At 61.7% G+C, this 24483-nt stretch overlaps 3 protein-coding genes across 3 annotated transcripts; 2 read left to right on the top strand and 1 right to left on the bottom strand.

The window, feature by feature from the left end:
- Positions 1-357: 357 nt before the first annotated feature.
- Positions 358-4790, bottom strand: OPLAH (5-oxoprolinase, ATP-hydrolysing; the record flags this gene model as incomplete). Its single annotated transcript, XM_079333014.1, has 3 exons — positions 4557-4790; positions 3402-3593; positions 358-468 (listed from the first exon to the last, which is right to left on the bottom strand). Coding segments are annotated over exons 1-3 (312 nt in total), but the record flags the coding sequence as incomplete, so codon positions are not given.
- A 1006-nt stretch (positions 4791-5796) lies between these two features.
- On the top strand, positions 5797-8720 carry EXOSC4 (exosome component 4). Its single transcript, XM_079333017.1, has 3 exons — positions 5797-6020; positions 6759-6977; positions 8341-8720. The coding sequence occupies exons 1-3, from the start codon at positions 5850-5852 to the stop codon at positions 8710-8712; spliced, it is 762 nt and encodes a 253-aa protein (XP_079189143.1). The 5' UTR covers positions 5797-5849; the 3' UTR covers positions 8713-8720.
- A 1538-nt stretch (positions 8721-10258) lies between these two features.
- On the top strand, positions 10259-24376 carry GPAA1 (glycosylphosphatidylinositol anchor attachment 1). The gene is given in 14 exon segments (XM_079333013.1): positions 10259-10282; positions 11103-11191; positions 11661-11834; positions 12453-12564; positions 14964-15114; positions 15759-15860; positions 16894-17090; positions 18490-18597; positions 18599-18687; positions 19494-19647; positions 20827-20892; positions 22176-22369; positions 23113-23280; positions 24047-24376. Coding segments are annotated over 13 exon segments (1833 nt in total). The 5' UTR covers positions 10259-10282; positions 11103-11117; the 3' UTR covers positions 24291-24376.
- Positions 24377-24483: the final 107 nt, after the last annotated feature.

Genomic DNA, 24483 nt, shown 5'->3' with positions numbered 1-24483 from the left:
GACAAGGCAGTGCCACCACACAGGTGACAAAGGCAGTGGCACCACACACAGGTGACAATGGCAGTGCCATGGGACAGGTGACAATGGCAGTGCCACCACACAGGTGACAATGGCAGTGCCACCACACAGGTGACAATGGCAGTGCCATGGGACAGGTGACAATGGCAGTGCCACACAGGTGACAATGGCAGTGCCACCACACAGGTGACAATGGCAGTGCCATCACACACAGGTGACAATGGCAGTGCCACACAGGTGACAATGGCAGTGCCACCCTGGGCAGGTGACAATGGCAGTGCCACACAGGTGACAATGGCAGTGCCACCCTGGGGAGGTGACAATGGCAGTGGCACCCACCTTGCACCCGGGGCCAGGTGTCACTCCCGGGGAGGTGACAATCCTGCGCGGGACAATGCGCTCGTCAACCTCGATGACATCCTCGTACAGCACATCGGGCATGGCCACCTCCTGGGGACACAGATTGGGGACATGGGGACAGCCACCTCCTGGGGACACAGATTGGGGACATGGGGACACTGGGGACAGACACCTCCTGGGGACACAGATTGGGGACATGGGGACACTGGGGACAGCCACCTCCTGGGGACACAGACTGGGGACATGGGGACACTGGGGACACTGGGGACAGCCACCTCCTGGGGACACAGATTGGGGACATGGGGACACTGGGGACACTGGGGACAGCCACCTCCTGGGGACACAGATTGGGGACATGGGGACACTGGGGACAGCCACCTCCTGGGGACACAGATTGGGGACATGGGACACCGGGGATACTGGGGGGATTTGGGACACTGGGGACACAGATTGGGGACATTGGGGGACATTGGGGGACACTGGGGTGGCACTGGGGTGGCACTGGGCAGTTACTGGTGACACTGGGGTGACACGGGTGGCACTGGGGTGGCACTGGGGTGACACTGGGCAGTTACTGGTGACACTGGGGTGACACTGGGGTGACACTGGGCAGTTACTGGTGACACTGGGGTGACACTGGGGTGGCACTGGGGTGACACTGGGCAGTTACTGGTGACACTGGGGTGACACTGGGGTAGCACTGGGGTGGCACTGGGGTGACACTGGGGTGGCACTGGGGTGGCACTGGGGTGACACTGGGGTGACACGGGTGGCACTGGGCAGTTACTGGTGACACTGGGGTGGCACTGGGGTGGCACTGGTGGCACTGGGCTGGCAGCAGGAGCACCCGCTGCTGTCACGGGGCTGCCCCGGGTGGCACGGGGACAACGCTGGGCTGGCACAGTGACGTCACCGCCTGTCCCCTGTCCCGTGAGCGGGGCCGCGTGTCCTTGGCGTGTCCCCTGGCCCCTCCCCCGTCCCTGTCCCCTCTCTCTGTCCCTGTCCCTTTTCATGTCCCCTGTCCCTGTCCCCTATCCCTGTCCTTGTCCCTGTCCTCCTGTCCTCCTGTCCTGTCGCTGTCCCCTGTCTCTGTCCCCTGTCCCTGTCCCCTGTCCTGTCGCTGTCCCCTGTCCCTGTCCCCTGTCCCCTGTCCCTGTCCCCTATCCCTGTCCTGTCGCTGTCCCCTGTCCTGTCACTGTCCCCTGTCCCTGTCCCCTCTCTCCCCTGTCCCTCCGTCCCCGTTCCCTGTCCTGTTGCTGTCCCCTGTCCCTATGTAACATGTCCCTGTCCCCGCTGTCCCTGTGTCCTGTCCTTGTGTCCCTGTCCTTCTCCCCTGTCCCCTCCCCGTGTCCCTGTCCCCTCTGTCCCCTCCTCCCTGTCCCTGTCCCCTCTGTGTCCCCTGTCCCCTCCCCCGGTGGCCGCTGGCTCCCGGCCGGGCTGCGCTGGCCACGGGCCAGGACTGGCCCCGAGCCCGGCTCACGGGACAGGGACACGGGGACACGGGGACACGGGGAGGGGACAGTGGGAGAGGGGACATGAGGAGAGAGGGGACAGGGACAGGGGAGAGAGGGGACAGGGACATGGGGAGAGAGGGGACAGGGACATGGGGACACGGGGACATGGGGAGGGGACATGGGGAGAGAGGGGACAGGGACATGGGAAGAGGGGACAGGGACACGGGGAGGGGACAGGGACAGGGAAAGGGGACAGGGACACGGGGATAGAGGGGACAGGGACATGGGGAGAGGGACAGGGGGAGGGAACAGGGAGAGGGGGACAGGTATGGGGACAGGGGACAGTCAGGGACAGGGAACAAGGAGAGAGGGGACAAGGGACACAGGGAGAGAGGGGACAGGGACAGAGACAGGGTTAGAAGTGACAGTGATAGGGACAGGGGACAGTGATAAGGACAGGGACAGAGGGGACAGGGACGGGGGTAGAGGTGACAGTGATAGGGACAGGGGACAGTGATAAGGACAGGGACAGAGGGGACAGGGACGGGGGTAGAGGGAACACGGACAGGGAACACAGGGGCACAGCAGGTGGGGACAGCGGTGACACTGGAGGGACACTGAGCATGGCTCAGGGACACGGTGCCAGCCCGAGGGGACACGTGGACAACGTGGGGCACACGGGGACAGTCACGGGATGTGCCGGCCACGGGTCACCGCGGGGTCACCGCGGGGTCACCACATTGGCATCACGTGGGGACAGCAAGGGGTCACTGTGGGGACACCTGGAGGTGGCACTGGGACATGGGTCACTCAGAGAGTGCCACCCCCAGGGACAGGGATGGGGCGGCTGGAGAGGGGACAGGGGTGGGGACAGGGGTGGGGACAGGTGAGGGGACAGGTGTATCCCAGCTGTGCCCAGGTGTATCCCAGCTGTGCCCAGGTGTATCCCAGTGTATCTCAGGTGTACCCTGGTGTGTCCAGGTGTATTCAGGTGAATCACAACTGTACCCAGGTGTGCCTAAGTGTATTCCAGGTGTGCCCAGGTGTACCCAGGTGTACCCAGGTGTACCCAGGTGCCCCAGGTGTACCCAGGTATACCCAGGTGCCCCAGGTGTGCCCAGGTGTGCTCACCAGGTCGAAGAGCTGTGGCCGTGCCTGGGTGCCGATGTGCAGCAGGTGCCAGTGTGGGGTTTGGGGTGGGTGTGGGGTTCAGGTGAGAGTTCAGGTGTGTACCCAGGTGCCCCAGGTGTGCCCAGGTGTGCTCACCAGGTCGAAGAGCTGCGGCCGTGCCTGGGTGCCGATGTGCAGCAGGTGCCAGTGTGGGGTTTGGGGTGTGTTTGGGGTGGGTTTGGGGTTCAGGTGAGGGTTCAGGTGTGTACCCAGGTGTACCCAGCTGTACCGAGGTGTGCCCAGGTGTATCCCAGGTGCCCCAGGTGTGCTCACCAGGTCGAAGAGCTGCGGCCGTGCCTGGGTGCCGATGTGCAGCAGGTGCCAGTGTGGGGTTTGGGGTGGGTGTGGGGTTCAGGTGAGGGTTCAGGTGTGTACCCAGGTGTGCCCAGGTGTGCTCACCAGGTCGAAGAGCTGCGGCCGTGCCTGGGTGCCGATGTGCAGCAGGTGTTTGAAGCCCCGGGTCACGGCCAGGGCCGTGCGCTCGCCCCGGCGCTGCAGCAGCGCGTTGGTGGCCACCGTGGTGCCCATGCGGATCCACTGGATCCTGGAGCCGTCCAGGGGCTGGTCCCGGGGCAGGGGCACCCCCAGCTCCTGTGGGATGCACCCCAAAAATCACCTCAGCACCCCAAAATTCACCTGGGAACCCCAAAATTCAGCCTGATGAGCCCCGGGACCCACAGCACCCCCATGTGGATCCACTGGATCCTGGAGCCGTCCAGGGGCTGGTCCCGGGGCAGGGGCACCCCCAGTTCCTGTGGGACCCCACAAATTCACCTGAGCACCCCAAAAATCACCTGGGGAACCCCAAAATTTATCTATGGGACCCCCCACCCCACAGACCCCCCCCATGGGGATCCACTGGATCCCAGCCATGCCCATCCTGGGGCAGGGTCACCCCCAGATCCTATGGGACTCCAAAACTGAGCCCCAGAACCCCAGACCCACTTGGGGACCCCCAGACCCATTTTGGGGACCCCCAGACCCATTTAGGGACCCCAGACCTATTTATGGACCCCAGACCCATTGGGGACCCTCAGCACAGGCTGGACCAGGGGGGTTTTAGGGGGGCTCAGAGGGATCTGGGGGGGTCCCCAAGGGGGTCCCCAGGGTTTCCCACGGGGGTCCCTGGGAGAGGCACTTGAGGGGGTGGGGGATCCTTTGGGGGTTCCCGGGGGCACCTCGGGGGTCCCAGTGAGTTCCTGGGGGGGGTCCCGGGGGGTCCCAGCAGGGGAGGGGGGGGGTCCCGAGTGTTCAGGGGGTCCTGGGGGTCTTGAGGGTCCCAGCTGGGTACTTGGGGGGGTCCCGGGGGTTTTGGGGGCTCCTGGTGTATTCCCGGGGGTCCCTGTCGTGTCTTGGGGGTCCCTCTCTGTCCCCGGTAGTCCCGGTGGTCCCGGGGGTCCTGCTCTGTCCCCGCTCTGCTCCCGGTGTTCCCGTTCTGTCCCCGAGGGTCCCGGTGTTCCCGTTCTGTCCCCGCTCTGTCCCCGGGGGTCCTGCTCTGTCCCCGCTCTGCTCCCGGTGTTCCCGCTCTGTCCCCGGGGGTCCCGGGGGTCTCACCTCCTGCATGATGCGGCGGATGCCCTCGGTGGGCGCGTCCCGGTACGCGGGGTCCTCGGAGAGCAGCTTGAGCACGCGCACGCGGCCCCCGGGACACCGGGCGAACACGTCCGTGAAGGTCCCGCCGCGGTCGATGGCGAACTGGAACCCGGAGGGGGGCGAGCGGGGCGGCCATGGCCGGACCGGGACCGGGACCGGGACCGGGACCGGGACCGGGACCGGGAGCGGGAACGGGAGCGGAGAGAGCGGGAACGGAGGGACCGGGACCGGGAGCAGGAACGGGACCGGGACCGGAGGGACCGGATGGACCGGCAACGGGACCGGGAGCAGGAACGGGACCGGGAGAGGCAACGGGAGCGGCACCGGGAACGGGAGCGGAGAGAGCGGGAACGGAGGGACCGGGAACGAGACCGGGAACGGGAGCAGGAACGGGACCGGGAGCAGGAACGGGACCGAGAGCGTCAACGAGACCGGGAACGGGACCGAACCGCGGGCACGGACCGGGAACGGGAATGTGACCGGGACCGGGAGCCGGAGCGGAGGGAACGGGAACGGAAGCAGGCACGGACCGGGAACGGAGGGACCGGGAGCGAACTGCGGGCACGGACCGGCACCGGGAACGGGACTGGGAACGGGAGAGGGAGCGGAGGGAACGGCACTGGGACCAGGAGCGGAGGGACCGGGAACGGGAACGGAACCGGCACCGGAGGGACCGGCACCGGGAGCGGCTCCGGGTGCCCGGCACGGCCTGGCACAAGGTCGGGACAGCGGTCAGCGCTGTCCGGTCAGCGCTGGCACCGCCCGGAACGGCCCGGACACGGCTCGGTGCTGCCCGGTGCTGGCCCGGGAAGGGTCGGCGCAGTTCGGCAAAGTTCGGCGCTGCTCGGAAAAGGTTCGGCGCTGTTTATGGGAAAGTTCGGTGCTGTCCCGAAGAGGTTCGGTGCCGCTCGGGGTAGGTTCGGCCGTGCCCGAGGCGGGTCCTGGGAGGCGCTCCCGTCCCGCTCGGTCCCGTTTGGTCCCGTTCGGTTCCGTCCGGCCCCGTTCGGTCCCGCCGCCGCCAACGGGCCGAGGGGGAGGGGCTTTGTTTGGGGGCGTGACCTCCCTGCGAGGGGCGTGGCCTTGACGCCGGCGCTGCCCCTGCCGTGTCCGCTTTGGGGGCGTGGCCTGACGTGTAATTGCATCAAGGGGCGGTGCCTCCCATTGGCGGGCTGCTCGCGCGGTGCACGCCGGGAGCTGTAGTCCGTCCCCTCACGCGGGAGCGGCCCCGGGAGCAGAACCGGCGGCGGTGGCGGCATGGCGGGGCTGGAGCTGGTGTCGGACGCGGGGTTCCGGGCCGATGGGCGCCGGCCGGAGGAGCTGCGCAAGGTGCGGGCCCGGCTCGGGGTGCTGGCGCGGGCCGACGGCTCGGCCTACCTGGAGCAGGGCAACACCAAAGTGCTGGCGGCGGTGTACGGGCCGCACGAGGTGAGCGGGCCGGGGGAGACCCCCTGGGGCTGGGACCCCCCTCATTAACTGGGACCCTCCTCATTATCTGGGGCTGGGACCTCCCTCATTAACTGGGACCCCCCCCTCATTATCTGGGGCTGGGACCTCCCTCATTAACTGGGACCCCCCCCTCATTATTTGGAACCCCCCCCCATTATATGTGATTCCCCCCCCTCATTATCTCGGAGCCCCCCACATTATCTGGGACCCCCCCCTCATTATCTGGGACTCCCCCTCATTATCTGGGACCCCCCCTCATTATCTGGGGCTGGGACCCCCCCCTCATTATCTGCCCCCCTCCATTTCTCCATTTCAAATTTGGGGGTCACACCCCTCCCTTTACCCCCTCCCCATTTCCCTGTCTCCCCCTCAAATTCGGGGGTCCCAGCCCTCCCTTCCTGTGTTTCCCACCAATTTCAGGGGTCCCAGCCCTCCATTCCCCTGTCCCCCCCAAATTCGGGGGTCCCAGCCCCCCCCATTTCCCAACCCCCCCAATTTCAGGGTTTCCCCCCTCACCCCCATTCCCTCCCCAAATTCGGGGGTCCCGACCCCGCCATTCCCCAGCCCCCCCCCAGTTTCAGGGTCCCCCCTCACCCCTTCCCCAGTTCTGGGGGTCCCACCTCCCCAGTCTCAGGTGCCCCCTCACCGCTCCCCTCTCCCCAGTTTTAGGGGTCCCCCCCCAGTCTCAGGTCCCCCTCACCGCTCCCCTCTCCCCAGGTGCGGGGGTCCCGCTCCCGCGCCCCCCCGGACCGGGCTCTGCTCAGCTGCCGCTGCAGCTCGGCGCCCTTCGCGGGGGGAGGGGAGCGGCGGCGCCGGCCCGCACAGGGCGGGGGCGACCGGAGATCGGCCGAGAGAGCGCTGCTGCTGCGGGGGGTGCTGGAGGGGGCCGTGCTGGGACACCTGTACCCCCGATCCCAGATCGATGTGCACGTCCAGGTGGGGCTGGGGGCGGCTGGGGGGGTCCTGGGGTGTTTTAGGGGGGTTTGGGGTGTCTGGGGGTGCTGGAGGGGGCCGTGCTGGGACACCTGTACCCCCGATCCCAGATCGATGTGCACGTCCAGGTGGGGCTGGGGGCTCCTGGGGGGATTCTGGGGGGATTTAGGGGTGTCCTGGGTGGGTCAGAGGAGCTTTGCTGGAGAGCATTAGGGTGTACTGAGGGGTTTGGTGGGGTCTGGGGGTGTCCTGGGGGGATTTGGGGGTGTCCTGGGGGTGCTGGAGGGGCCGTGCTGGGACACCTGTACCCCCAATCACAGATCGATGTGCAAGTGCAGGTGGGGCTGGGGGGGTCTGGAGGGGGTTTGGTGGAGTCTGGGGGTGTCCTGGGGGGATTTAGGGGTGTCCTGGGTGGGTCAGAGGGGCTTTGCTGGGGGGGATTAGTGTGTTCGGAGGGGTTTGGTGGGGTCTGGGGGTGTCCTGGTGGGATTTGGGGGGATCCTGGGGGGGTTTGGAGGACGTTGGGAAGGGGATTGGGGGGGTTGGGGGTGTCTTGGAGGGGTTTGGGGGGTCCTGGGGTTTCCTGGAGGGGATTTGGGGGTTTTTGGGGGTGTCCTAGGAAGGATTTGGGGGTGTACTGGGGGCTTTTGGGGGGCTCCTGAGGGAATATTTTGGGGCTGTTTTTGGACATTTGGGATTTTTTGGGGTGCACTGACCATTTTTGGGCCCCCCCCAGCTTCTCCAGGCTGATGGTGGCGAGCTGGGGGCTGGGGGATTTTGGGGCAGTTTTAGGAGATAATTCAGGGCTGGTTTTGGATATTTGGATATTTTTGGGGGTGCACTGACCGTTTTTGGGGTGCAGTAAGTGTTTTTGGGGTTCCCCAGGTGTTACAGACAGACGGGGGTGAGTTGTGGGCTATGGGATTTCGAGGCTATTTGGGGTATTTTTGGGGCTGTTTCAGGAGATATTTTGGGGCTGTTTTTGGATATTTGGATATTTTTGGGGTGCACTGACCATTTTTGGGTCCCCCCAGGTTCTCCAGGTCGATGGTGGCGAGCTGGGGCACTGTGGGATTTCAGGGCTGTTTTGGGGATATTTTGGGGCTGCTTAAGAGGATATTTTGGGGCTGTTTTTGGATATTTTTGGGGAACAGTCAGTGTTTTTGGGGTGCAGTAAGTGTTTTTGGGGTTCCCCAGGTTCTCCAGACAGATGGGGGCGAGTTGTGGGCTGTGGGATTTTGGGGCTGCTTTGGGGTATTTTTGGGGCTGTTTCAGGAGATATTTTGGGGCTGTTTTTGGATATTTGGATATTTTGGGGTGCATTGACAGTTTTTGGGGTGCTATGGGTGTTTTTGGGGTTCCCCAGGTGCTCCAGGCGGACGGGGGCGAGCTGGCAGCCAGCGTGAGCGCGGCGGGGCTGGCGCTGCTGGACGCGGGCGTGGCGCTGCGCGGCGCCGTGGTGGCCGGAGCGGCCGGGCTGGCTGAGCCCCCGGCCGGGCCCCCGCTGGCCCTGAGCGACCCCAGCGCGGCCGAGGAGGCGGCCGGCGGCCCCCGGCTGGTGGTGGCCACGGTGGGCGGCGGGGGGCGGCTGGCGCTGTGCCAGCTGAGCGCCCGGCTGCACCAGGAGCGGCTGCGGCCCGTGCTGGACGCCGCCATGGCCGCCTGCCGCGCCCTGCAGGCCCTGCTGGACGGCGTGGTGAGGGACGGGCTGCGCCGGGACGCTGCCATGGAGCCGTGAGGGACACTGCGGGGACATGGCTGTGCAGCACTGACCACTGCGGGGACATGGCTGTGCAGCACTGACCAATGGAGTGAGCACTGCAAGGACATGGCTGTGGCGGAGTCACCAGCACAGGGACTGACCACAGTGAGCACCCCAGGACACAGCCATGGAGGGGTGACCAATGGAGTGACCACTGCAGTGAGCACAGGGACTGACCACAGTGAGCACCCCAGGACATGGCCATGGAGCAGTGACCAGCAGAGTGACCACTGCAGTGAGCACCCCAGGACACGGCCATGGAGGACTGAGTGACCAATGGAGTGAGCACTGCAGGGACATGGCTGTGGACCAGTGACTGATCACAGTGACAAGTCATCACTCCAGGACACGGCCATGGAGCACTGACCAACAGAGTGACCACTGCAGTGAGCACAGCAACCACCCCAGGACACAGCCATGGAGGAGTGACCACTGCAAGGTCATGGCCATGGAGGAGTGACCAGCAGAGTGACCCCTGCAGTGACCACCCCAGGACACAGCCATGGAGCAGTGACTGACCACTGGGACACCAAGGGGACATTGCCACAGAGCAGTGACCACTGCAGTGACCACAGTGACCACTGCATTGATACCACCATGGCACAGTGACCACCATGGGGACACCAGGACACTGCTGTGGAACAGTTACTGACCACAGTGACCACCATGGGGACACGGCCATGGCCAAGTGCCCCAGGAGATGCTGTGGTGACCTGCTGACCCCTGGGATGGCCAGTATGGTCAGTGCAGTGCCCAGCTGACCCCTGGGATGTCCAGTATGGTCAGTGTAGTGCCCAGCTGACCCCTGGGATGGCCAGTATGGTCAGTGCAGTGCCCAGCTGACCCCTGGGGACCCCGTGGTTTTTGGGGGTCACTGATGTCACCATGGCAATAAACAGGGGTGTGTCACTGTGTTCTGTGTCCCCTGTGTGTGCCACTCCCATTGTCCCCCCCAAATCCCCATTTCTTCCCCAATTTTTGCTCTCTTTACCCCAAAATCCCCATTTCCCCCTCCCTTTGCTTTTCAATCCCGTTATTCATTGACCACGCCCACAGCCCATTGGCCACACCCACGGCGCGTCGAGCATGTTCACTGCCCATTAGCCACGCCCACACTCCATTGGTCACGCCCACACCCCATTGAGCATGCTCACTGCTCATTAGCCACGCCCACATAATATTGGGACGGCTTACCGCTCATTGGCCACGCCCATACCCCATTGGTCACGCCCACATCCAATTGAGCATGCTCATTGGCCACGCCCACAGCCTATGGGGAATGCTTACCGCTCGTTGGCCACGCCCATAGCACATTTGGCCACGCCCATAGTCCGTTGCGCACGCTCGCGGCCCATTAGCCACGCCCACAGTGCATTGAGCACGCGCACTGCCATTAACCCCGCCCACAGCCCATCGCGCATGCTCACTACCCATTAGCCACGCCCACAGCCCACCGCGCATGCTCACTGCCATTAGCCACGCCCATAACCTGTTGGCCCCGCCCCCGGCAGCGATCGCGCCCTGCCCCCGCCGCGCTCCCGCAGGTGTTTTGGGGATTTTGGGGGATTTTGGGGGATTTTGGGGGATTTTGGGGGTTTTTGGGGGTCCCGCAGCGCGCAGGGGGTGTGGGGACAGGGGGACAGGGGACGGGTCCCTGTGGGGAGCGGGGCGTGAGGGGATTTGGGGTGTCCCTGAGGGGAATAAAAGGGATTTTGGGGGATTTGGGGGTTTCTCTGAGGGGATTTTGGGGGATTTGGGGTGTCCGTGAGGGGGTTTGGGGGGGCTCTGTGGGGTTTGGGGATGTCTGTGAAGGTGGGAAGGGGGTCCCTGAGGGATTTGGGGGGGAATTGGGAGGATTTGGGGTGTCCGTGAGGGGAACGGGGGGGGGGGGGCTGAGGGTGTTTGGGGGGTGTTCGGGGTGTCCATGGGATTTGGGGTGTCCATGGGATTTGGGGTGTCCTTGGGGGGATTTGGGGTGTCCATGGGGGGATTTGGGGTCTCCATGGGCTTTGGGATGTCTGTGGGATTTGGGGGGTTTGGGGTGTCTGGGATTTGGGGTGTCTGTGGAATTTGGGGGTTTGGGGTGTCTGTGGGATTTGGGGTGTCTGTGGGATTCGGGGGTTTGGGGTGCCTGTGGGATTTGGGGGTTTGGGGTGTCTGTGGGATTTGGGGGTTTGGGGTGCCTGTGGGATTTGGGGTGTCTGGGATTTGGGGTGTCTGTGGGATTTGGGGTGTCTGTGATTTGGGGTGTCTGTGGGATTTGGGGTGCTTTGCCGTGTCCCTGAGCTGAGCACTCCAGGCTCTGGGGGTTCTCTGTGCCCCCCCTGAGCTCGGGGTCCCCCCTTGTGTCCCCCCAGCCCCCCGAGACCCCCGAGCCCCCCATGGGGCTGCTGTCGGACCCGCAGTGCCGGCGGGCGCTGGGCCGGCTGCTGCTGCAGCTCAGCACCCCCCTCTGGTGAGATTGGGGGGGTTTGGGGGGGCTCAGCACCCCCCTCTGGTGAGATTGGGGGGGTTTGGGGGGCTCAGCACCACCCTCTGGTGAGATTGGGGGTGATTTTGGGGTGCCCATACCGATTTTGGGGTATCAATACCAATTTTGGGGCATCAATACCAATTTTGGGGTGCCAGTGCCAATTTTGGGGTGCCAGTGCTGATTTAGAGGTGCCAATGCCCATTTTAAGGTGCTAATTCCGATTTTGGGGTATCGAGACCAATTTTGGTGTGTCAGTAACAATTTTGGGGTGTCAATAATAATTTTGGGGTGCCCCCGCAGCGTTCTCTGTTACCTGCCGGGTCTCACCTGGCTGCTGCCCCTCCCCCATTGTTACCTGTGGGTCAGGGCTGTGTTTGGGGTGTCACTGTTGGGTTTGGGGTGTCAGTATCGTTTTTGGGGTGCCGATGCCGATTTTGGGGTGCCCCCGCAGCGTGCTGTGTTACCTGTCGGGTCTCACCTGGCTGCTGCTGCTGCCCCTGCTCGCCCCCCGCACGTACCTGTCCGAGAACGCCATGGGCTCCACCATGGTGGGGGAGGGGTCGGAGCTCGGGCCCCGCGCGCTGGCGCTGGCGCGGGAATTCGGGGAGCAGCGCCGGAAGGAGGGGTGAGACCCCCGAAATGGGGAGGGGGAGACTCCGAATTGGGGAGGGGGAGACCGCGAATTGGGGAGGGGTGAGACCCCCGAAATGGGGAGAGGGAGACCCCCGAAATGGGTAGGGGGAAACCCCCGAATTGGGGAGGGGGGAGAGCCCTGAAATTGGGGAGGGGGAGGCCCCTGAATTGGGGAGGGGGAGGCCCCTGAGTTGGGGAGGGGGAGAGCCCGAAATGGGGAGGGGGTTCAGTTCGGGTTTGGGGTTCAGTTCAGGTTTTGGGGTGCCCCAATCCCAATCCTGATCCATCCCATAATCCAGGGCTCTCCCGGTGTCCTGGCTCACCCGGTCCATGTTCCAGCCCGGGTTTTGGGGTTCAGTTCGGGTTTTGGGGTTCAGTTCAGGTTTTGGGGTTCAGTTCATGTTTGGGGTTCCGGATCCATGCCGTGTTTCAGGGCTCTCCCGGTGTCCTGGCTCACCCGGTCCATGTTCCAGCCCGGGTTTTGGGGTTCAGTTCGGGTTTTGGGGTTCAGTCAGGTTTTGGGGTTCAGTTCGGGTTTTGGGGCTCAGTTCAGGTTTTGGGGTTCAGTTCATGTTTGGGGTTCCCGATCCGGATCCATGCCGTGTTTCAGGGCTCTCCCGGTGTCCTGGCTCACCCGCTCCATGTTCCAGTTGGGGCTCGAGGTCCATTCCCAGGCCTTCGCTCGCACCCTGCCCTTCCCCGACGAGAGCCGCGAGCGCTACGTGCGGACACGCGGGGGAACTGGGGGCACTGGGATGAACTGGGGGCACTGGGGGGGATACTGGGATGGACTGGGGGAACTGGGATGGGATAATGGGATGGACTGGGGGAACTGGGGGGATTGGGATGGACTGGGGGAAACTGGGATGGGATAATGGGATGGACTGGGGGAACTGGGGGGATTGGGATAGACTGGGAATACAGGGGGGACTGGGATGGGATTGGGATGGACTGGGAATACTGGGGGGACTGGGATGGGGTTGGGATGGACTGGGAATACTGGGGGGACTGGTGGGATTGGGATGGACTGGGGGAACTGGGGGGACTGGGTGGGGGGATAACGGGATGTACTGGGGGAATGGGAGGGACTGGGAGGGGGTAATGGGATGGGCTAGGAGGGACTGGGGGGGATAACGGGATGGAGTGGGGGGACTGGGGATACTGGGAGGGAATGGAGAGACTGGGGCGGGATAATGGGATGGGCTGGGAGAGACTGGGAGGGACTGGGAGGGGATAATGGGAGACTGGGGGGAATGGGGGTCTGAGAGGGGATAATGGGATGGAGTGGGAGGGCTGGGAGGGACTGGGAGGACTGGGATGGTATTGGGATGGACTGGGGGAACTGGGGGATTGAAAGGGACTGGGGAGACTGGGAGGGGATATTGGGATACTGGGATGGGATTGGGATGGAGTGGGGATATTGGGATACTGGGATGGGATTGGGATGGAGTGGGGATATTGGGATACTGGGATGGGATTGGGATGGAGTGGGGATAATGGGATACTGGGATGAACTGGGATGGGATTGGGATGGACTGGGGATAATGGGATACTGGGATGAACTGGGATGGGATTGGGATGGAGTGGGGATAATGGGATACTGGGATGGGATTGGGATGGACTGGGGATAATGGGATACTGGGATGGGATTGGGATGGAGTGGGGATAATGGGATACTGGGATGGGATTGGGATGGACTGGGGGAACTGGGGGATTGAAAGGGACTGGGGAGACTGGGAGGGGATAATGGGATACTGGGATGGGATTGGGATGGACTGGGGATAATGGGATACTGGGATGAACTGGGATGGGATTGGGATGGACTGGGGATAATGGGATACTGGGATGAACTGGGATGGGATTGGGATGGACTGGGGATAATGGGATACTGGGATGAACTGGGATGGGATTGGGATGGAGTGGGGATATTGGGATACTGGGATGGGATTGGGATGGACTGGGGATAATGGGATACTGGGATGAACTGGGATGGGATTGGGATGGAGTGGGGATATTGGGATACTGGGATGGGATTGGGATGGACTGGGGATATTGGGATACTGGGATGGGATGGGGATGGAGTGGGGATATTGGGATACTGGGAGGAATGGGGGGACTGGGATTGGGGGAATGGGTGGGACTTGGGGCACTTGGTGACATTGGGGTCTCTGTGCAGTTTTTGGGGTGCTGACCCCTCTCCCCAGCTGGTCAGGGGTACCAATGTTTTGGGGTGCAGTTTTCGGGGTTCAGTGTGTGTTTTTGGGGTGCAGTTTTTGGGGTGTGTTTTTGGGGTGCAGTTTTTGGTGTGCTGACCCCGTTCCTGCCCCCCCCAGCTGGTCAGGGGTACCAATGTTTTCGGGGTGCAGTTTTTGGGGTGCAGTGTGTGTTTTTGGGGTGCAGTTTTTGGGGTGCAGTGTGTGTTTTTGGGGTGCAGTTTTTGGGGTGCAGTGTGTGTTTTCGGGGTGCAGTTTCGGGGTGCAGTGGGTGTTTTTGGGGTGCAGTTTCGGGGTGCAGTGTGTGTTTTTGGGGTGCAGTTTTTGGGGTGTGTTTTTGGGGTGCAGTTTTTGGGGTGCTGACCCCGTTCCTGCCCCCCCAGCTGGTCAGGGGTACCAATGTTTTCGGGGTGCAGTTTTTGGGATGCAGTGTGTGTTTTCGGGGTGCAGTTTTTGGGGTGCAGTGTGTGTTTTCGGGGTGCAGTTTCGGGGTGCAGTGGGTGTTTTTGGGGTGCAGTTTTTGGGGTGCTGGGTGTGTTTTTGGGGTGCAGTTTTTGGGGTGCTGGGTGTGTTTTTGGGGTGCTGACCCCGTTCCTGCCCCCCCAGCTGGTCAGGGGTACCAATGTTTTCGGGGTGCAGTTTCGGGGTGCAGTGTGTGTTTTTTGGGGTGCAGTTTTTGGGGTGCAGTGTGTGTTTTTGGGGTGCAGTTTTGGGGTGCAGTTTTTGGGGTGCTGGGTGTGTTTTTGGGGTGCTGATCCCCCCTGCCCCCCCAGCTGGTCAGGGGTACCAATGTTTTCGGGGTGCAGTGGGTGTTTTCGGGGTGCAGTTTTTGGGGTGCAGTGTGTGTTTTTGGGGTGCAGTTTTTGGGGTGCAGTTTTTGGGGTGCTGACCCCGTTCCTGCCCCCCAGCTGGTCAGGGGTACCAATGTTTTCGGGGTGCTGCGTGCCCCCCGCGCTGCCAGCACGGAGTCGCTGCTGCTGCTGGTGCCGTGTGACAGCCACAGTGACCACAACAACCAGGCCGTGGGGCTGCTGCTGGCGCTGGCCGGATACTGCCGGGGTGAGGGGGCTACCTGAGACACCTGGGGGGCTACCTGGGACACCTGGGGGCTACCTGAGACACCTGGGGGGCTACTGACACACCTGGGGGGCTACTGACACACCTGGGGGGTACTGACACACCTGGGGGGCTACCTGGGACACCTGCGGGGCTGCTGCTGAGGTGAGGGGCTACTTGGGACACCTGGTCCATACTGTTTCATATTGGTTTATACTGGTTTATACTGGCCTGTACTGGTCCGTACTGGTTTATACCCATCCATACCAGTCCATAGTGGTTTATACTGGCCTGTACTGGTCCATACTGGTTTATACCCACCCGTATCAGTCCATACTGGTTTATACTCGTTTATACTGGTCCATACTGGTTTGTAGCAGTCAGTACCGGTCCATACTGGCTTATACTGATCCATCCCAGTTCATACTGGTTTATGCTGGTCCATACCAGTTCATACTGGTTTATACTGGTTCATACTGGTCCATACTGGTTTATACTGCACCATACCAGCCCATACTGGTTTATACTGCTCCATCTCAGTCCATACTGGTCTGCACTGGTCCATACTGGTTTGTACTGGTCCATACCAGTCCATACTGGTTCATACTGGTTTATACTGATCCATACTGGTTTATACTGGTCCGCAGGTCAGATTTACTGGGCCAAGGATTTGATCTTCCTGGTGACAGAGCACGACCTGCTGGGGACACAGGCCTGGCTGGAGGGGTACCACGGGGAGAACCTTACTGGTGAGACTGGGAGCACTGGGAGGGACTGGGAGGGACTGGGGAACCTTACTGGTGAGACTGGGAGCACTGGAAGGGACTGGGAACCACAGGGAGAACCTTACTGGTGAGACTGGGAGCACTGGGAGGGACTGGGAACCACAGGGAGAACCTTACTGGTGAGACTGGGAGCACTGGGAGGGACTGGGAGGGACTGGGGAACCTTACTGGTGAGACTGGGAGCACTGGGAGGGACTGGGTAGCCATTCTGGGGATCCTGTGGTCACTCAGTGGTCACCCAGTGGTCACTCAGTGGTCACTCAGTGGTCACTCAGTGGTCACTGTGGTCACTCAGTGTCACTCAGTGGTCACTCAGTGGTCACTCAGTGGTCACTGTGGTCACTCAGTGTCACTCAGTGGTCACTCAGTGGTCACTCAGTGTCACTCATGGTCACTCGGGGTCACTCAGAGTCACTCAGTGGTCACTCAGTGTCACTCAGGGGTCACTCAGTGGTCACTGTGGTCACTCAGGGTCACTTGGGGTCACTCAGGGTCACTCTGGTCACTCAGGGTCACTCAGTGTCACTCAGTGGTCACTGTGGTCACTCAGTGTCACTCAGGGTCACTCAGGGTCACTCAGGGGTCACTCAGTGGTCACTCAGTGTCACTCAGGGTCACTCAGGATCACTCAGTGGTCACTCAGTGTCACTCAGGGTCACTCAGTGGTCACTCAGTGGTCACTCAATGGTCACTCAGTGGTCACTCAGTGGTCACTCAGTGGTCACTCACTGGTCACTCACTGGTCACTCAGGGTCACTCAGTGTCACTCAGTGTCACTCAATGGTCACTGTGGTCACTCAGTGTCACTCAGTGTCACTCAGTGGTCACTCAGTGGTCACTTTGCCCCCAGGGATGGCCAGTGGCCCGTTCCCAGCCCGGGCTGGCCCCATCCAGGCCGCCCTGTCCCTGGAGCTGAGCCAGGACGTGCTGTGTGTCTGTGGCCACTGTGGTCACTCAGTGTCACTCAGTGGTCACTCAGTGGTCACTTTGTCCCCAGGGATGGCCAGTGGCCCGTTCCCAGCCCGGGCTGGCCCCATCCAGGCCGCCCTGTCCCTGGAGCTGAGCCAGGACGTGCTGACCAGCCTGGACGTTGGTGTGGAGGGGCTGGACGGGCGCCTGCCCAACCTGGACCTGCTGACGCTGCTGCAGCAGCTGTGCCTGCGCCACGGGCTGCTCTGCACCCTGCAGGGCAAGGTGGGCAAACTGGGCAAACTGGGAGCACTGGGGGGATCAGTCACTGTGCCTGCGCCACGGGCTGCTCTGCACCCTGCAGGGCAAGGTGGGGATACTGGGCAAACTGGGCAAACTGGGAGCACTGGGGGGATCAGTCACTGTGCCTGCACCACGGGCTGCTCTGCACCCTGCAGGGCAAGGTGGGCAAACTGGGCAAACTGGGAGCACTGGGGGGATCAGTCACTGTGCCTGCGCCACGGGCTGCTCTGCACCCTGCAGGGCAAGGTGGGCAAACTGGGCAAACTGGGAGCACTGGGGGGATCAGTCACTGTGCCTGCGCCACGGGCTGCTCTGCACCCTGCAGGGCAAGGTGGGCAAACTGGGCAAACTGGGAGCACTGGGGGGATCAGTCACTGTGCCTGCGCCACGAGCTGCTCTGCACCCTGCAGGGCAAGGTGGGGATACTGGGCAAACTGGGCAAACTGGGAGCACTGGGGGGATCAGTCACTGTGCCTGTGCCATGGGCTGCTCTGAACCCTGCAGGGCAAGGTGGGGATACTGGGCAAACTGGGAGCACTGGGAGCACTGGGGGGATCAGTCACTGTGCCTGCGCCACGGGCTGCTCTGCACCCTGCAGGGCAAGGTGGGGATACTGGGCAAACTGGGAGCACTGGGAGCACTGGGGGGATCAGTCACTGTGCCTGCGCCACGGGCTGCTCTGCACCCTGCAGGGCAAGGTGGGGATACTGGGCAAACTGGGAGCACTGGGAGCACTGGGGGGATCAGTCACTGTGCCTGCGCCACGGGCTGCTCTGCACCCTGCAGGGCAAGGTGGGGATACTGGGCAAACTGGGAGCACTGGGGGGATCAGTCACTGTGCCTGCGCCACGGGCTGCTCTGCACCCTGCAGGGCAAGGTGGGCAAACTGGGCAAACTGGGCAAACTGGGAGCACTGGGGGGCACTGGGGGCTGCTCTGCACCCTGCAGGGCAAGCTGGGACTGGGGGGGATTTGGGGGGCACTGGGAGCACTGGGGGGGTACTGGGGGCACTGGGGGCTGCTCTGCACCCTGCAGGGCAAGCTGGGACTGGGGGGGATTTGGGGGGCACTGGGAGCACTGGGGGGGTACTGGGGGGCTGCTCTGCACCCTCCATGGTAAGGTGGGGGGACTGGGGGGGCTCCTGGGGGAGGAACTGGGGGGGGGTCTGGGTGTGTTTGGGGGTCTCTGGGGGGATTTTGGGGTCTCCATCACTCACAGCCCCCCCATTGCAGCTGCCCCCCGCCAAGGGTCCGGATTACCCGCAGAGCCTGGGGCTGATGGGGGGATTTTGGGGTGATTTTGGGGGGTCTCTGGGGGGATTTTGGGGCTCTCTCTCAGGATTTTGGGGTCCCCCTGACTCACAGCCCCCCTCAATCCTCAGCTGCCCCCCCCCGAGGGCCCGGGGGGCCCGGATTACCCGCAGAGCCTGCGCACCCTGGGGCTGATGCTGCTGGGGCAGGCGGGGGGGGGGCCCGGGGGGGCCCCACGGGCTCTTCCTGCGCTTTGGCATCGAGGCCCTGAGCCTGAGGGGCATCAACAGCTTCAGGCAGCACAAGAGCGACCTGGGGGCGCTGGGCAGGTGGGTCTGGGGGGGCTGGGGGGGTCTGGGGGGTCCCTGGGGGTCCCTGAGCCTGAGGGGCATCAACAGCTTCAGGCAGCACAAGAGCGACCTGGGGGCGCTGGGCAGGTGGGTCTGGGGGGTTTGGGGGATCCCTGGGGGGGTCTGGGGGGGTCTGGGGGGTCTCCTGGGGGTGTCCTGGGGGTCCCTGGGGGGCAGTTTTGTGAGTTTAGGGGGGTTTTGGGGGGGTCCCAGAGGGGATTTGGGGGGGTCCTGGGTGGCTTTTGGGGGTTCCTGAGGGGGAGTTGTGTGAATTTGGGGGAGTTTTTGGGGAGGTTCCAGAGGGTCCTGGGGGTGATTTTGGGATATTTGGGGAATCCTGGGGGGTGAGTCTCTTTGTATTTGGGGGGTTTTTGGGGGGGTCTCTCCTGAATTTTTTGGGGTCCCCCTCTCTCTCCTTTTCCCCAAAACTCCCCAGGGAATATTTTGCAACCTGAACAACCTCGGGGAGGATCCTGGGGGTCCCTCCCTGGATTTGGGGCATCCCAGGGGGTCTCTGTGATTTGGGGGGGGTCTCTCCTGATTTTGGAGGGATCTCTCCTGATTTTGGGGCGATTCCCGGGGGGTCTCCCAGTTTTTTGGGGTCCTCTCTCCCCCTTTTCCCCAAAACTCCCCAGGGAATATTTTGCAACCTGAACAACCTTGGGGAGGATCCTCCCTGGATTTGGGGGGTCCCGGGGGGGTCTCTGTGGTTTGGGGGGGGGTCTCTCTGTACCTGGGGGGTCTCTCCTGTTTTTGGGGTCCCCCCTGACCCCCGTGTTGCCCAGGGCCCTGGAGGGAATGTTCCGGAAGCTGAACAATCTGCTGGAGCGTTTGCACCAATCCTATTTCCTGTACCTGCTGCCCTCCCTGGCCCGATTCGTGTCCATTGGCTACTACATCCCTGCCCTGGGGCTGCTGCTGGCCGTGCTGGGGCTCAAAATATCCTGAAAATGGGGGAAAAACGGGGAAAAACGGTGAAAAAACGGTGAAAAAACGGTGAAAAAATGGGGAAAATAGAGCAAAAAATGGGGTTCCAATGGGGTTCCTACATCCCTGCCCTGGGGCTGCTGCTGGCCGTGCTGGGGCTCAAAATATCCTGAAAATGGGGGAAAATGGGGAAAAAACAGGGAGAAACGGTGAAAAAATGGGAGAAAACGGTGAAAAAATGGGGAAAATAGAGCAAATAATGGGGAAAATAGAGCAAAAAATGGGGTTACAATGGGGAAAAATGGGGTTCCTACATCCCTGCCCTGGGGCTGCTGCTGGCCGTGCTGGGGCTCAAAATATCCTGAAAATGGGGGAAAAACGGGGAGAAACGGTGAAAAAACGGGAGAAAACAGTGAAAAAAATGGGAGAAAACGGTGAAAAAATGGGGAAAATAGAGCAAAAAATGGGGAAAATAGAGCAAAAAATGGGGTTACAATGGGGGAAATATGGGGAAAAAACACAGGAAAAAATGGGAAAAAAACAGGGAAAAAATGAAGAAAAATTAAGAAGAAATTGAGAAAATATTTGTGGAAAATTGTGGATAATCTGAAAAAAAAAGGGGGAAAATACAGGGGAAAAAATGGGGTTAAAATGGGGAAAAAATGGGAAAAAATGGAAAAACGAGAAAAATTGGGAAGAAATTGAGAAAATATTTGTGGAAAATTGGGGAAAAATCTGAAAAAAATGGGGAAGATACAGCAAAAAATGGGGTTAAAATGGGGGAAAATGGGAAAAAATGGAGAAAAATTGGGAAGAAATTGAGAAAATATTTGTGGAAAATTAGGGAAAATCTGAAAAAAAAAGGGGGGGAATATCAAAAAATGGGGAAAAAATGGGGGGAAAAATGGGGGGAAAAATGGGAAAAAACGGAAAAAATGGACAAAATTGGGAAGAAATTGAGAAAATATTTGTGGAAAATTGGGGAAAATCTGAAAAAAAATGGGAAAGAAAACAGGAAAAAATGGGGAGAATGGGACAAAATGGGGAAAAAATTGAGAAAATCTGTGGGGGAAACTGGGAAAATGGGGGGAAATAGGAAAAAAATGGGGGGAAAAGTGAAAAAAAAATTAAAAAAAATGGGGGGAGGGAGAATCCGGGGGGTCCCGGGGCTTTCCTTGACCCCTCCCCCACGCCCTGGAGCTGTGGATGCGGCTGAGCCGGAGCGAGGAGGGGGAGGGGAACCCCCCGGCGGGGGAGGTGAGGGGACCCCCGGACCCCAAAACCCCCTGGGACCCCCAAAACTCCCTGGGAACCCCAAAAACTCCCCTGGGAACCCCAAAACCCCCTGGGACCCCCCAAAACCCCCTGGGAACCCCAAACCCTCTGGGACCCCCCAGAACCCCCTGGGACCCCAAAACCCCCTGGGACCCCCCAAAACTCCCCTGGGACCCCCCAAAACTCCCTGGGAACCCCAAAACTGCCCCTGGGACCCCCAAAACTCCCCAGGGACCCCCCAAAACCCCCTGGGACCCCCAAAACCCCCTGGGACCCCCCAAAACTCCCCAGGGACCCCCCAAAACCCCCTGGGACCCCCAAACCCTCTGGGACCCCCCAGAACCCCCTGGGACCCCAAAACCCCCTGGGACCCCCCAAAACTCCCCTGGGACCCCCCAAAACTCCCTGGGAACCCCAAAACCCCCTGGGACCCCCAAAACTCCCCAGGGACCCCCCAAAACCCCCTGGGACCCCAAAACCCCCTGGGAACCCCCAAAACTCCCCAGGGACCCCCCAAAACCCCCTGGGAACCCCAAAACTCCCTGGGACCCCCCCAAAACTCCCCTGGGAACCCCCAAAATCTGACCCTGTACCCCAATATCTGCCCCTGCACCCCAATATCTGACCCTGTACCCCAATATCTGACCCTGCCCCCAATATCTGACCCTGTACCCCAATATCTGACCCTGTACCCCAATACCTGACCCTGCACCCCAATATCTGACCCTGTACCCCAATATCTGCCCCTGCACCCCAATACCTGACCCTGTACCCCAATATCTGACCCTGCACCCCAATACCTGACCCTGTACCCCAATACCTGCCCCTGCACTCCAATACCTGCCCCTGCACCCCAATATCTGACCCTGTACCCCAATATCTGACCCTGTCCCCCAATACCTGACCCTGCACCCCAATATCTGACCCTGTACCCCAATATCTGACCTGTACCCCAATACCTGCCCCTGCACCCCAATACCTGACCCTGTACCCCAATATCTGACCCTGTCCCCCAATACCTGTCCCTGCCCCCAATATCTGACCCTGCACCCCAATATCTGACCTGTACCCCAATATCTGACCCTGCCCCCCAATATCTGACCTGTACCCCAATATCTGCCCCTGTACCCCAATATCTGACCCTGTACCCCAATATCTCCCCCCAGTCCCGGGGGTGCCTGCTGTCCCTGCTGCCCCCGGTGCTGGTCTCGGTGGCCGCCGGTGCCGCTCTGTACCCCAATATCCCTGTACCCCAATATCCCCAGTCCCGGGGGTGTCTCCTGTCCCTGCTGCCCCCGGTGCTGGTCTCGGTGGCCGCCGGTGCCGCTCTGTACGTGCTGCCGGTGCGCGGCCAGGCCGTGGCCACCCAGCACTTCCCGGTGGGCGAGGCCGAGGCCGTGGTGCTGGCGCTGATCGGCATCTACGTGGCGGGGATGGCGCTGCCCCACAGCACGCACAGGTACCATGGCAACGGGCTATTATGGGGTGGATTGACCCACAGGTATCCATGGTAACAGGTTATTGTGGGGTGGATTGACCCACAGGTACCGTGGTAACAGGTTATTATGGGATGGATTGACCCACAGGTATCCATGGTAACAGGTTATTGTGGGATGGTGCTGCCCCATAGCACCCACAGGTATCCATGGTAACGGGTTATGATGGGATGGATTGACCCACAGATACCATGGTAACGGGTTATCATGGGATGGATTACCTCACAGCACACACAGGTTTGGGGGTGTCCCCACAGGTTTGGGGTCCCTCAGGGATCCCTCAGGGGTTTTGGGGGCTCTGAGGGGCGCTGATGGTGACACTGGGTGACACTGATGGTGACACTGGGGGTGACGATGTGTGACATTGGGTGGCACCTGGTGGCAATGTGTGGCACTGGGGGTGACACTGATGGTGGCCCTGGGTGACACTGGGTGTTTCTGGGTGACACTGTTCTGGGTGATGCTGTGTGATACTGGGTGACACAGATGATGGCACTGTGTGACACTGATGGTGACACTGATGGTGGCATTGTGTGACACTGTGACAGTGGGTGACAGTGTATGACACTGATGGTGACAATGGGTGACACAGGGTGACACTGGGTGTTTCTAGGTGACAATGGGTGTCACTGCGTGACACCTGGTGACACTGGGTGACACTGATGGTGGCACAGGTGACACTGTGGCTGTCCCTCTCTGTCCCCAGGGCTCTCTCAGGCGGTGGCCAGCGGGGCTGGATGACTCTGAAGCTGCTGGCCCTGCTGGCCCTGGCTCTGCTCCTCACCTGCCTGGCCCTGCTCAACTTCTCCCTGGGCTTCCTGCTCGGCCTCACCCTGGTGCCACCTGCAGCTGCTGTGAGACCTGGGGGCAACAGGTGAGACTCACCTGGGGCAGGTGGGACATGGGCAACAGGTGAGACTCACCTGGAACAGGTGGGACATGGACAGGTGAGACTCACCTGGAACAGGTGGGACATGGGGCAACAGGTGAGACTCACCTGGGGCAGGTGGGACATGGACAGGTGAGACTCACCTGGGGCAGGTGGGACATGGGGCAACAGGTGAGACTCACCTGGGGCAGGTGGGACATGGACAGGTGAGACTCACCTGGGGCAGGTGGGACATGGGGCAACAGGTGAGACTCACCTGGGACAGGTGGGACATGGGGGAAACAGGTGAGACTCAGCTGGGACAGGTGGGACATGGGGCAACAGGTGAGACTCACCTGGGGCAGGTGGGACATGGGAAACAGGTGAGACTCACCTGGGGCAGGTGGGACATGGGAAACAGGTGAGACCCAGGGTTGTCCCTGGGTGGTCTCAGGGCTCCAAGGGTGGTGTCAGTGGTCTCAGGGCTCTCAGTGGTCACCATTTCCATTCCAGGTTGCCCCTGGCCCTGCTCTTCATCCTCACCACCCTGGGGCTGTCCCTGTTCCTGGGGGTCTCAGGATGATCTCAGGGGTCCCTGGGTGGTCCCTGGGTGGTCCCTGGGTGGTCTCAGGGGTCTCTAACCCCTCTCTCTGTCCAGGTTGCCCCTGGCCCTGCTCCTCATCCTCACCACGCCGGGTCTGTCCCTGTTCCTGGGTGGTCTCAGGGTGGTCCCTGGGGGTCTCAGGGGTCTCTAACCCCTCTCTCTGTCCAGGTTGCCCCTGGCCCTGCTCCTCATCCTCACCACGCCGGGTCTGTCCCTGTTCCTGGCCGTGCTGCTGCAGCAGGAGCTGCTGGAGGCTCCGGCCGGGCTGGCCGAGGGCTGGCAGCGCTTCCTGGGGGGGCTGGGCCAGGGGCTGCTGCAGGAGCACCTGCACGGAGCCCACCTGAGCCCCCTGCTCTGCCTGGGAGCCTACCCCTGCTGGCTGCTGCTCTGGAACGTGCTCTGGTGGAAATGAGGGATGGACAGACGGACAGAGCCATGGACAGACAGACAGAGCCATGGACAGAGCCACTGAGCCCTCACCTGAGCCCCCACCTGAGCCCCCTGCTCTGCCTGGGAGCCTACCCCTGCTGGCTGCTGCTCTGGAATGTGCTCTGGTGGAAATGAGGGACAGACAGACGGACATGGGATGGACACAGGGACAGGTG

The sequence above is a fragment of the Erithacus rubecula genome (genome assembly GCF_903797595.1).
Source record: "Erithacus rubecula genome assembly, contig: scaffold_700_arrow_ctg1, whole genome shotgun sequence".
Lineage (NCBI taxonomy): Eukaryota > Metazoa > Chordata > Aves > Passeriformes > Muscicapidae > Erithacus > Erithacus rubecula.
Note: the sequence above shows the minus strand (reverse complement) of the source record. Positions and strands in the feature narration are given on the sequence as shown.

What these genes read in the sequence shown, in the direction of transcription:
- EXOSC4 (XM_079333017.1), top strand. Translation starts at nt 5,850, where the DNA reads ATGGCGGGGCTGGAGCTGGTGTCGGACGCGGGGTTCCGGGCCGATGGG. An exon ending in CGGTGTACGGGCCGCACGAG is followed by an intron (nt 6,021 to 6,758) that starts GTGAGCGGGCCG and finishes CCCTCTCCCCAG; the next exon opens with GTGCGGGGGTCCCGCTCCCG. An exon ending in AGATCGATGTGCACGTCCAG is followed by an intron (nt 6,978 to 8,340) that starts GTGGGGCTGGGG and finishes GGGGTTCCCCAG; the next exon opens with GTGCTCCAGGCGGACGGGGG.